Here is a 12,796-nt window from a genome sequence, read left to right as displayed (position 1 = left end):
AACCACTCTTCTCCCTCTCTTCCAATTTCTCTTCTTCTTCTTCTACTCTTCTTTTCTTTTTTTTGCTCGAGGACGAGCAAATTCTAAGTTTGGTGTGGTAAAAGCATAAGCTTTTTTTGTTTTTCCATTACCAATGGCACCTAAGGCCGGAGTTTCCTCAAGAAAAGGGAAAGGGAAAGCAAAAGCTTCCACCTCCGAGTCATGGGAAAGGGAGAGATTCATCTCCAAAAGCCATCAAGACCACTTCTATGATGTTGTGGCAAAGAAGAAAGTGATCCCTGAGGTCCCTTTCAAGCTCAAGAAGAATGAGTTTCCGGAAATCCGACATGAGATTCAAAGAAGAGGTTGGGAAGTCATAGCCAACCCCATACAACAAGTTGGAATTTTAATGGTTCAAGAATTCTATGCCAATGCATGGATCACTAGAAACCATGATCAAAGTATGAACCCGAATCCAAAGAATTATCTCACAATGGTTAAGGGGAAATACTTGGATTTTAGTCCGGAAAATGTGAGGTTGGCGTTTCATTTGCCTATGATGCAAGGTGATGAACACCCCTACACTAGAAGGGTCAACTTTGATCAAAGGTTGGACCAAGTCCTAATGGACATTTGTGTGGAAGGCGCCCAATGGAGAGTAGACTCCAAAGGCAAACCGGTCCAACTAAAAAGACTGGACCTCAAGCCTGTAGCTAGAGGATGGTTGGAGTTCATCCAAAGATCCATCATCCCTACAAGCAACCGATCTGAAGTTACTGTGGATCGGGCCATCATGATTCATAGCATCATGATTGGAGAGGAAGTAAAGGTTCATGAAGTCATATCCAATGAACTCTACAAAATAGCTGACAAGCCTTCATACATGGCACGGCTAGCCTTCCCCCACCTCATATGCCATCTATGTTATTCAGCCGGAGTTATCATAGATGGAGATGTCTCCATTGAAGAAGACAAGCCCATCACCAAGAAAAGGATGGAGCAAATAAGGGAAGCTCCTCACGGCCCCCAAGGAGAACATGAGGAAGTTCATCATCAACAAATGCCTCATGGAATGCACTTTCCTCCCAACAACTATTGGGAGCAACTCAGTGCCTCTTTAGAAGATTTGAGCCATAATGTGGAACAACTAAGGGTGGAACACCATGAACACACCCTCACTCTCCAAGAAATAAGAGAAGATCAAAGAGCAATGAGGGAGGAGCAACAAAGGCAAGGAAGGGACATAGAAGAGTTGAAGAACATCATTGGTCCTTCAAGAAGAAGACGCCACTAGAGGTGGATTCATTCCTTGTTCTTTATTTTCTTTCTGTTTTCGGTTTTTAATTATTGTGTTTATCTATGTTTTGTGTCTTTATTTCATGATCATTAGTATGTAACCATGCCTTAAAGCTATGAATAAAATCCATTAGTCCTTCACCTCTCTTAAAAGAAAAATGTTTTAATTCAAAAGAACAAGAAGTACATAATTTTCGAAATCATTACTGAATTTAGTTTAATTATATTGACGTGGTGACAATATTTTTGTTTTCTGAATGAATGCTTGAACAGTGCATATGTCTTTGGATCTTGTTGTTTATGAGTGTTAAAATTGTTGGCTCTTGAAAGAATGATGAACCAAGAGAAATGTTATTGATGATCTGAAAAACATCATGAAATTGATTCTTGAAGTAAGAAAAAGCAGTGAAAAAAAAATGGCGAAAATTTTAAAGCAAGGATCCAAGGCTTTGAGCATCAATGGATAGGAGGGCCCAAGGAAATTACATCCAGGCCTAAGCGGCTAAATCAAGCTGTCCCTAACCATGTGCTTGTGTCATGAAGGTCCAAGTGAAAAGCTTGAGACTGAGTGGTTAAAGTCGTGATCTAAAGCTAAAGAGTGTGCTTAAGAGCTCTGGACACCACTAACTGGGGACTCTAGCAAAGCTGAGTCACAATCTGAAAAGGTTCACCCAGTTATGTGTCTGTGGCATTTGTGTATCCGGTGGTAATACTGGAAGACAAAATGCTTAGGGCCACAGCCAAGACTCATAAGTAGCTGTGTTCAAGAATCAACATGCTTAACTAGGAAAGTCAATAACACTATCTGAAATTCTAAGTTCCTAAAGATGCCAATCACTCTGAACTTCAAAGGAAAAAGTGAGGTGCCAAAACTGTTCAGAAGCAAAAAGCTACAAGTCCCGCTCATGTAATTAAATTAATATTCATTGATATTTTGGACCTTATAGTATATTCTCTTCTTTTTATCCTATTTGATTTTCAGTTGCTTGGGGACAAGCAACAATTTAAGTTTGGTGTTGTGATGAGCGGATAATTTATACGCTTTTTGGCATTGTTTTTATATAGTTTTTAGTAAGTTTAAGCTACTTTTAGGGATGTTTTCCTTAGTTTTTATGTTAAATTCACATTTCTGTACTTTACTATGAGTTTGTGTGTTTTTCGGTGATTTCAGGTAAATTCTGACTGAAATTGAGGGATTTGAGCAAAACTCTGAAAAAGGCTGACAAAAGGACTGCTGATGCTGTTGGAATCTGACCTCCCTGCACTCGAAATGGATTTTCTGGAGCTACAGAACTCCAATTGGCGCGCTCTCAACGGCGTTGGAAAGTAGACATCCAGGGCTTTCCAGCAATATATAATAGTCCATACTTTATTCGAAGAATGACGACGTAACTTGGCGTTGAACGCCAAGTACACGCTGCTGTCTGGAGTTAAACGCCAGAAAAACGTCATTATCCGGAGTTGAACGCCCAAAACACGTCATAACTCAGAGTTCAACTCCAAGAGAAGCCTCTGCTCGTGTATTGATCAAGCTCAGCCCAAGCACACACCAAGTGGGCCCCGGAAGTGGATTTATGCATCAATTACTTACTCATGTAAACCCTAGGAGCTAGTTTATTATAAATAGGATGAATTATTGATGTATTTGACATCTTTGGTCTCAGTTTTGTTTTATTCTTCATCCTAAGAGACTATTGATCACGTTTTAGGGGGCTGGCCATTCGGCCATGCCTGGACCTCTTTCACTTATGTATTTTCAACGGTGGAGTTTCTGCACACCATAGATTAAGGGTGTGGAGCTCTGCTGTACCTCAAAGATTAATGAAGTTCTATTTTCTTTTATTCGAATTCCTCTCTTATTCTTATTCCAAGATATTCATTCGTACCCAAGAACATGATGAATGTGATGATTAAATAACCATCATTCTCATTCTCACTTATGAACGCGCGTGATTGACAACCACTTCCGTTCTACATGCAACAGAGCTTGAATGTGTATCTCTTAGATTCCCCAACAGAATCTTCGTGGTATAAGCTAGATAGATGGCGGCATTTATGAGGATCCGAAAAGTCTCACCTTGTCTGTGGTATTCCGAGTAGGATCCTGGGAATCCGGAAAGTCCAACCTTGTCTGTGGTGTTCCGAGTAGGATTCCGGTAATGAATGACTGTGACGTGCTTCAAACCTGTAACCTGCTGGGCGTTAGTGACAGACGTAAAAGAGGGATTCTATTCCAGTAGGGGAGGGAACCAACCGGTGATTGGCCGTACTGTGACAGAGTGCGTGAGCATTAGCTTTCACTGCGAGGATGGGATGTAGCTATCAACCATGGGTGATGCCTCCAGACTGGTTAGCTGTGCGAGTGACAGCCGCATAGGATATTTCCCCGTGAGGATGAAAGTAGCCATAGTTGATGGTGAACCCCTATACAAAGCTTGCCATGGAAAGGAGTAAGAAGGATTGAGTGGAAGCAGTAGGAAAGCAGGCGTCCTTGAGCCATACAGCATCTGCATATACTTAACTGATACCTCTACTAATGAATCTACATAAGTATTTCTATCCTTTTTATTATGTATTTTCTTTTTATTTTATTAATCAGATTTAAACCCATAATCCAATTTTAATCTCCCTAACTGAGATCTGCAAGGTGACCATAGCTTGCTTCATGCCAACAATCTCTGTGGATTCGACCCTTACTCACGTAAGGTTATTACTTGGACGACCCAGTACACTTGCTGGTTAGTTGAACGGAGTTGTGAATTCCAATAAAGAAAATAAACAGTGCCCTAAGAGTAAATTCATTCAAAATCCAAGAAACATAGATCACAATTTCGTCCACCAGTGTTCTTCCATGGATGGTGGTGATGGGATGGATGGATCATTATGTGGTTGAGATGGAAGTGCATTGGAGCTTGAGGGTTGTATATTGAAGGTATTTGGTGGTCCGATTTGGGCGGCGAGAGCTTGTATAGTAGAGTTTAGATCGGTAAATGCTTTCTCCATGGAGGGTTGGGGTGGATAGGAGGGTTTATTTGTTGGGAGAAGGGGTTCATGGTAGGAAGGTGGTTCATCTTGATAATGATAAGGAGATGGTGTATATTAAGGTGGTGGTTCTGCATATGGTTCATTTGGCTCATAAGATGGTTGGTATGGTGGGTACGGGTTAGGATTGTATGAGGGTGTTTGGTGGTAAGGGGCTCGTGAGTATGGTGGTCCAAAGCTATGTTGAGGGGGCTCATAGGCGTATGGTGGTTGTTGTTGATAATCAGAAGAATGCTCACCATAGCCATTGCCTTGATATGCATCACATAACGGTTGTTGATAGTCCATTGGAGGTGGTTGTTGCCATGAGGGTTGATTAAATCCTTGTGGCTCCTCCCATCTTTGATTGTTCCAACCTTGATGCCTGTTCTCATTATAATCTCCTCTTCCTGCAACATAGTTGTAACCAGACTCATAGCCAAAGGGGTGAGAGTTCATAGTAGTAGAAGAAAATAAAGGGGAAAAAGGAGAAACAAATAAACAAGTAAAAGAAAAATATTTTTTTTTGAAGAATATTTACAATAACTAATAATAAGGCACACGTTTGCAATTCTCCGGCAACGGCGCCATTTTCACGTTAGGATTTTTGCTAGTAAAGAATTTATAAAAATATTCGCGTTGTAGATATAGCTTCTAAACTAACAGAAATCCCTTCGTACAAAAGTTTTAGTTGTCACAAGTAACAAACCCCTTTAAAATTGATAACCGAGTATTTAAACCTCGGGTCGTCTTCTCAAGGAATTGCAGGGAGGTATGTTCTTATTATTGGCTATGAAAATGGTAAAATTGGGGGTTTTGGAAATAAGGAAGAAGTATGACAAGTAACTCAAATGACAATTAAAATAAATAAATACTGTAAAGCAAATCCTTTGGCAAGGTATGAGAAATTGGAAGTCCAGACTTAGTTATTCTTATCAATAATAATGAAAGTTGAATCTTAATTCCACTTAGTTAACCTTTGCTAAAGCAAAGGAAAGTCAAGGGACTAATTAGTTTGACCTTCGAATCCTATTTATTTCCTAAGAAAAGGTTGGGATTATTGAAGTTCAATTCAATTAGTAAAGATAACAGTTATCAATTATGTTGAGCTAAGATAACTCCTGAGTTACTGATTTCTTAACCAAGACCAAAAAGGTGGAAAGCTGAATTGAAATCATAAATCTAAAAACATCTCAATAATGTATAATCCTAACATGAAAAGTTCATAAGCCAATTGGGCAACACAAATCAAATACCAATAAAAGCATTAAAGTATCTAAGATAAGAGATAAATATAAAGTAAAGGAAATATTGAACCTGATGAAGAGTCGAATTAAATCCTAATTTCTAAAAATCCTACCTAAATCCTAAGAGAGAGGAGAGAACCTCTCTCTCTAAAAACTACATCTAAAACTAAAATTATGAATTATGAGGACCTGATGATGAATGGATGCATTCCCCACTTTATAGCCTCTAATCTGTGTTTTTTGGACCGAAAACTGGGTCAAAAATAGCCCAGAAATCGCCCCTTGCGTATTCTGGTACGTTCAGGTCGCGGGCAAGTGACGCGAAGGCGTCGCCCATGCGGCCGCGCGGATTGAAGTTCGCAGCTGCGACGCGTTCGCGTTGCCTAGCGTCAAGGCAACTGTGGCATACTATATATCAAATCGAAGCCCCAGACATTAGCTTTCCAACGGAACTGGAACCGCGTCATTTGGACCTCTGTAGCTAAAGTTATAGCCGTTTGAGTGCGAAGAGGTCAGGCTGGACAGCTTTGCAGTTTCTCCAACTTCTTGTATTCCTTCCACTTTTGCATGCTTTCTTTCCATCCTCCAAGCCATTCCTGCCCTATAATATCTGAAAAAACTTAACACACATATCAAGGCATCTAATGGTAATAAGAGAGGATTAATAATAAGCAAATATAAGATCAAAGAAGCATGTTTTCAATCATAGCACAAAATCAGGAAAGAAAATGTAAAACATGCGAGTTGTATGAATAAGTGAGTAAAGAGTTGATAAAAACCACTTAATTGAGTATAAGATAAACCATAAAATAGTGGTTTATCAGTAGACCACGCAACTTGCAATCTAAATGGGCGGACATCTCTTGTTTAGGATTACCAAAGAAACGTACCAAAATAAGACAATGGTCTGAGTGCAATTTACTAAGCACCTCCAAATTAGCCTCAGGAAAAAGGAACAAACAAGCTTCATTAATTAAAAGACGATCCAATTTCTTAGCAACATCTCAAAAATTTTGAACCCGATGGTACCAAGTGAATCTTCTACCATTTGAAGGAATGTCAAAGATACCACCATTATCCAACACATCAGTAAAATGAGAAGCTCTCTGCACAGAGAAAAAACCACCATTGCTTTCGATTGGAGACAACATTTCATTGAAGTCACCAAGAAGAAGTGATGCGTGAGCATCCTTTTTTTCTTTTTCTTAGTGAATTTGAATTTGTTGAATTAAATTATGATCTAGGTGTTTTAAGTCACCATAAATACTACTTTAAGTTATTTTGCAATTTGATTAATTTCATATAGCATTCGAACAAATTTGGCAGAGTTCAGAAAAAAAAAAGGAATCAATTTCATGCAACAAAGTGATGTCAAATTTCATCTAGCTCAAGTTTGGCACCAGGATCATTATAAAGCTCCAATTTGTTGCGGCCATGGTGGCGCCAAACGTCACATCCCGGTGTTTGGCGCCAGGAACGTTGGAATGCGTGCGTCCTCATATGAACATGGTGCCAAACTTCACTTAGCTCAAGTTTGGCGCCAGTGTGCTGAAAGAGAAAAGCTTCCACGTGAATTACATCAAATCTTTAGGCTTTAATTCAATTTTTTTTTGTGTTTTGAATTAAGAAAATATATTTTTAGGTTTTAGAAATTTTATTTTACATTAATTAGGATTAGATATAAAAGGAAAAGATATCTTAGCCTAGGGTCCTTTCTTCTTCTCTCTTCCATACTTTACACTTTTTTCAACTAGAATTCTTCTGCACTATGAACAACTAAATCTCCATTGTTAAGGTTAAGAGCTTTGTAAACAAGTAAATAGAACTATATGAATTTAAACTATAAAAATTAAATCCTAAATTCCATTATGCTTGAAATTTTAAGGGGCTTTATTTTTATTTTGGGCTAACAGGAGGTTTATAAGGTAGAGTCCACTGATGTTGGGTTGGATCCGTATATCATTTGGGTCAATAGTCGAAGCTTATTTCCTGTGGTCTGGGCCTTCATTCTTGGACCTGGATACCTTCATGATTTCATCCATGGAAGAAGTTCTACGAATCATGGATTTTCATAATGGGCCAAACTTCACGGCTTTATTTTTCTTTTCTCTTCTTTTGTTTTCTTTTTCATGTTGCTGAGTGGATTTCATCATTAATCATTTAATTTTCATAATATCATAGGCTAAATTTGCGTCTCAGTGAGGAGTGAGGACCGAGGAGATAAAACGAGGCATCAACGCATGCCTAAAGTAGCTTCTCACATTCTTGTGACTTGTGAGTAGTGATACCAAAACAAGTAACAAAGATTCTTTCTCAAACTCACACAGAGACAGGCGCCACGAGCCACTAAGCACAACACCCTTAAATCATCACTGCCACAGTTAATCAAAGACTTTTGAGTCTTCTCTCTCTCTCTCTCTCTAGACCCTGGAGTCATGCTTGGGACCCAAACCTCTGCATGCTTTCTTCTTTGTGGAAAGCAACCATCATTGGACTTGGTGCTCTATTTTCCATTAACATCCCCACTTACTCATTCATTAGACGTCTTTGCCTTAAAACACTTATCTCCATTGCTTCTTTGCTCTTTTCGGTGGCTGCATATAGTGTTGAATGGGATCCTTCATCTCGTTCTTGATTTTCACCTTGTGTTGCTCCTCGTCGTTCTCATTGGTGCATAGCTTCGACAACACTGCGAGCGACTCACTCAATTCATTAGTCCAAGATTTCGCTTTACGATCATTCATCAAACACAGGCACCGCCATCAAACCGGTGCCGTCTACGATGCTCTTCTTCCTCGGAACCTTTCCGGCATGAATGCATCGGTGGTTCGCCTTCGAAGCCGGAGGCTCTGGAGCAAAGGTGCGAACTTCGGTTACTTTAGGATCCCACCAAAAACAGCGTCCATTCCCCATGTGAAGAGGTTGGCCATTGTGTACCAAGACTTTGGCAACTGGTCTTCCCGCTACTACAATTTGCCAGGCTATTCACTGATCTCTTCTGTTGTTGGATTCATGGTTTTCGATGCATCAAATGTAACGGACACAAATGTGAGGAACCTCACTCTCAACACAATGGGGAAACCCATATCTGTTATATTCCCCAATGTTACTTTCATGGGTGGCGTCATTTCAAGGGCAAGGTGTGTGGACTTCCTCTCCAATGGAACATTCCATCTTACCGAGATGGGCTCCCATGGCGTGTGTTACTCCAGAGAGCAGGGTCATTTCTCAATTGTTCTGCCTCTGGAGAAGAAGAAGAGGCCATGGTATCTGTGGCTGATTGGCTTTGTGATTGGGTTTTTCGGGTTGATTGCAGTGGTTTATGTAGGGGTTCTTTGTTTGAGACTTGTGAAGGCTAAAAGAATTCAGGACATGGAAAGACAGGCCAATGAAGATCTGGTTCTTGAAAGTAGATGGGTTGGAAACAGTAAAATGCCTTCTGCAGCTGTCACAAGAACTCAGCCAGTTCTTGAGAGTGGTGTTCAGTAGTTTTTGTTTTTGTTAGTATTGGTTCAATTACTTTACTGCTTTTCTCTTTGATAAACAGGGATCTTCTATTATTATAAGCAATGAAGAAAGCATTTGTATCTTCATCATAACATGAAATTCCGGTTTTCTTTTTATACTAAGATCATACTACCTTGTTATTACTCTCTTCACTGTCTGGCACTATACTTATTTCTCGCCATGATAAACATGTATTCGATCGTCAAGGAATCATCAACGCCTTTCCCCTTCACATGAACCAATTTTAATCTTATCAACCAGTCTCATCTCAAACAATATGTAAACTGTAAGTCATCAAATTTAATAAACTTAGAAAAGGAATGTAAAAACTCCAATTCAGATACTACCTAGCAGAAGAAACAGTCAGAAAAGCAGTCCTTGACACCTAAAAATTGCCCAAAGAAAAAGTAGCTGAAATTTTTTTTGAAAAGAATCAATCTTGCCCAAGCATGTGATTTTGGGTAGAAGAAAGCTGAATTTAGACGAGGAGAGGAGCATGTGCACAAGCAGCTCAATTTTTCTATGGAAGCGAATCGAAATAGTCCGAGAATGCAACAATTTTGTGTGTTTATTGGTACAGTGTGGGTCCCAACTCCCAAATATGTATACAATTATATGGGTAATGTTATAAATCCAAGTCTTTTGTTACTCAAGTGTAACAAAATTAGTCTAATATAATAAAAATTAGTTATAACTAGCTTTATTCTAAATCTTATTATTTAATTTAGTTGGACTTTGATTCATAAAAAGACTTGGATGTGAAGAAAAGTAAGCCATTGGATGAAATCTCACATCAATCTCATACTATTAAAATCATCTCACAAAAATTGCTGGTATATTGTAACTTGTAACAAACTACCTGAACAGTACTAACTAACTAAGAGACTAAACAGCTAACCAACTTAATTTAATACATATCTTCATAATAAACACATTCTTAGTCGTTTCTCTTTCAAACATTTATACCTCGTCAATTCAGATATCATGTGGGTGTATATTTATCAAACAGGAATACTAAGATTCAAGCAACTATACTATTCGTTTTATAAGTGTTTACGGCACCTAAACAGTAATGCTTTCTTGCTTAGACATTGATAACATACTGCACCTGCATTCTACATTAATGATATGATGTTAAAAATGACGACAAAATAAAATAAAGAACGAGGACGTGATATTAATACTGGGTTGATTTGTGTCTCAGTAATACTTTATCAGCATCAGTGTATATAACTAGTGCCATGTTGATATGATAGAAGTGGGGGGAAAAGCACAAAAGTTGATGATGTATTTAACATGCTTAGATTAACAAAGGTTTATTCTACCATGATATTTAATAGATTGATGACTGATTTTTTGTGTACATATAACATGATTGATTAATAAAATTTAAATTGTCATCAAAATAGTTTATTGATGTTTCTAAAATGGCAAACAATATGGGGACAACAGTACTGGTCAAAGAAAGATTTTATTTAAAAGATTAACAATAACAATAATAAGTTTGCAGAAGAAGCAATGGCACGGTAGATACTAATGTCGAAGACAATCTCAATCCAGAACGGCAGATTATATATATATATTCAGGAGCAACGAAACAAAACAACCAAAGTCTTCAAGCAGCAACTTGTCCAAAGAGTAGCTTTCGGATCTGCAATAAGAAGCAAGAATATTTATTAACTGTTGATTAAAAAACAAAGAAAAACAAATAACAGTTGATCTATTTCTATTTGTGTGTGGGGAAAATTTGATGATAGGCTACCACGAGATGTGCTAAACATAAGACCTTGAGGAAGACCAAATAACTACCTCAGGAAGCTTCTTGCGGAATACCACATCCAGTCGTGCATCAAGTGTATTTTCACACACAATCTTTCCATCTCGAGAAGCTAACACCACCCCACCAGAGCTGAACACCAAGATATACAATTAGGATCAGGTACCACTGAAACTGATATCTCAATATCAAAGTAGAAGCATAACTAATACAATTTTACTTTTAGGAACCATCCTCAATAAGCTACAATTATAGAAAAAGTAAAAGCAGGCCTGACGTCAAGAGAAAGAGGGAACAATATGGAAAAGAAGAAAGGACCTGACTGACAGAGCAAGACAGTTATTTGGGATTGATTATAAATTGAACATTACCAATAAGGTTCATGGGCATTGTGATGGCTGGGTGCAGGTGGAAGATACACCTGGTTGTCAACAATGATCTCAGGTGGATGAACTTTTGCTTTGTCAGCATACTCCTGTGCAGCTGAGTCCAGTACATTCTCCACCAAGTGCTCATCTTCTTTCCGACATCTCAATAAGACAGAAGGTTCTTTCAGCCGTAGCAAACTCTGTCACATTCACATACACTGCTTTTATTATATTTGCACTCCGCATACTTGCATCTATTAAGTATCCAATAACATAACATTGGATTGGAATATGTAAATAAGCAGGACATGGAATTTAAGCTAACCTGAACAATGAGTTCTTTCAGAAGGTTTCTATACTCATGATGATTGCGACTCACACTTAAAAGCTCCTTGGATGCAGCATCTTTCATGGAACTAACCACATCATCTTGAGCTTGAAGAACTTTGATCCGAGAAGCATTCAGCTGCATTGAGTACTCACTGCAACAAAAACATTGTGCCCCATCTTAAACCATCCCAACTAGCACTAATTTTACAAGTCAGAATAATGGCAATACTGCAGGATAGAGTACATTAGAACCCCAAACAAATTACGCCACCAAAACTAAAACCCTCAATCTCACCAATTTTGCTACAATTTTTCCTTCATATAATGTCAGCAATAGCCTCGAATTCAAGTAACTAGCCCCCCAAAACAAAAATTAAAACAAACCTCTAGCTGTATTATTGCACAAGATCAAAATGGAGGTAATGTTAATTATTGATGTCACTGAATAGCAAGACAAGGATCTACTATGGGCATAAATCAAGCTTTAACAGTAATCAATATGGTTAAGCATGGTGCAATCATAATGCAAATATCCTTAATTAATGTGTGAACATATAAATTAGGGCGAGAATTGCTCTCCATAATTGAATAGATAAATGACTAAGAGACGAAAAAATCATAGGGATCGAGAGAAAAAAGAAAGAGAGGGTAAAAGGTATGGAGAGTTAGTTACATCTTCTTGCGAACTTCGACTTGCTTCTGTTTGCGCTCGTACTCTTGCCTGATCTTCTTCTTCTCTGCTTCAACTAACTGCAGCTTCTCGATGTTGAATTCTTCTTCGGCGGAGACAGAGATCTCGTTGGCTTTCTCCTCAGCTTCCTGACGGATGAAGCGGACCATCTGCTGGATTTGCTTGGAGACATCTGCGTCGTTCATTTTCGCTCACAAGTCACAACCTACTCGATGCTTCTTCCAATTCTATTGATACGCTCTCTCCTTATGTCTTATCCGTCCTTCTTAATAATTGGGACACCCTCTCCTTCTCTTTTTAACTCCCGACTATTCCAATCACAATCTACTATACACTTCAACAACTCAACTTATCAATCCCTCTAAAATAGTAATATTCAAGTTTGGGCGGATTGGAAATCTACGCACACTTTTTAAGTATTTTCTCAACAAAATTATTTTTTGTTTTTTACTCTTTGTGTGCTGTGTGGATATAATTTTACAAAAACCTTTTTTATTTATTTTTCTTAAAGTGGTTTTTGTTTTCTCTGGGTTTAAAATGTAATTCATTGTTAAATATTTTTTTTCTTTTTCTTTTTCTT

The 12,796-nt window shown here is 38.3% G+C and overlaps 2 protein-coding genes across 2 annotated transcripts; one reads left to right on the top strand and one right to left on the bottom strand.

Annotated features, from left to right (window-relative positions):
* The first annotated feature begins 8,153 nt into the window (after positions 1 to 8,153).
* Positions 8,154 to 9,032, top strand: LOC130966653 (uncharacterized). The gene has a single exon (XM_057891471.1). It carries the CDS (start codon positions 8,154 to 8,156, stop codon positions 9,030 to 9,032), a length of 879 nt encoding a protein of 292 aa, XP_057747454.1.
* A 1,473-nt stretch (positions 9,033 to 10,505) lies between these two features.
* LOC130965534 (V-type proton ATPase subunit E) lies at positions 10,506 to 12,551 on the bottom strand. The gene is made up of 5 exons (XM_057890293.1): positions 12,199 to 12,551; positions 11,521 to 11,677; positions 11,199 to 11,395; positions 10,860 to 10,959; positions 10,506 to 10,701 (listed from the first exon to the last, which is right to left on the bottom strand). Exons 1-5 carry the CDS (start codon positions 12,399 to 12,401, stop codon positions 10,666 to 10,668), a joined length of 693 nt encoding a protein of 230 aa, XP_057746276.1. The 5' UTR covers positions 12,402 to 12,551; the 3' UTR covers positions 10,506 to 10,665.
* Between the last annotated feature and the right edge of the window lie 245 nt (positions 12,552 to 12,796).

Source organism: Arachis stenosperma, chromosome 3, assembly GCF_014773155.1.
Source record: "Arachis stenosperma cultivar V10309 chromosome 3, arast.V10309.gnm1.PFL2, whole genome shotgun sequence".
In the NCBI taxonomy this organism is placed as follows: Eukaryota; Viridiplantae; Streptophyta; class Magnoliopsida; order Fabales; family Fabaceae; genus Arachis; species Arachis stenosperma.
Note: the sequence above shows the minus strand (reverse complement) of the source record. Positions and strands in the feature narration are given on the sequence as shown.

Coding starts and splice junctions, on each gene's coding strand:
- LOC130966653 (XM_057891471.1), top strand. CDS start 8,154: ATGGGATCCTTCATCTCGTTCTTGATTTTCACCTTGTGTTGCTCCTCG.
- LOC130965534 (XM_057890293.1), bottom strand. CDS start 12,401: ATGAACGACGCAGATGTCTCCAAGCAAATCCAGCAGATGGTCCGCTTC. Junction 11,678..12,198: donor GTCGAAGTTCGCAAGAAGAT/GTAACTAACTCT, acceptor TTTTTGTTGCAG/TGAGTACTCAATGCAGCTGA. Junction 11,396..11,520: donor TGAAAGAACTCATTGTTCAG/GTTAGCTTAAAT, acceptor TGAATGTGACAG/AGTTTGCTACGGCTGAAAGA.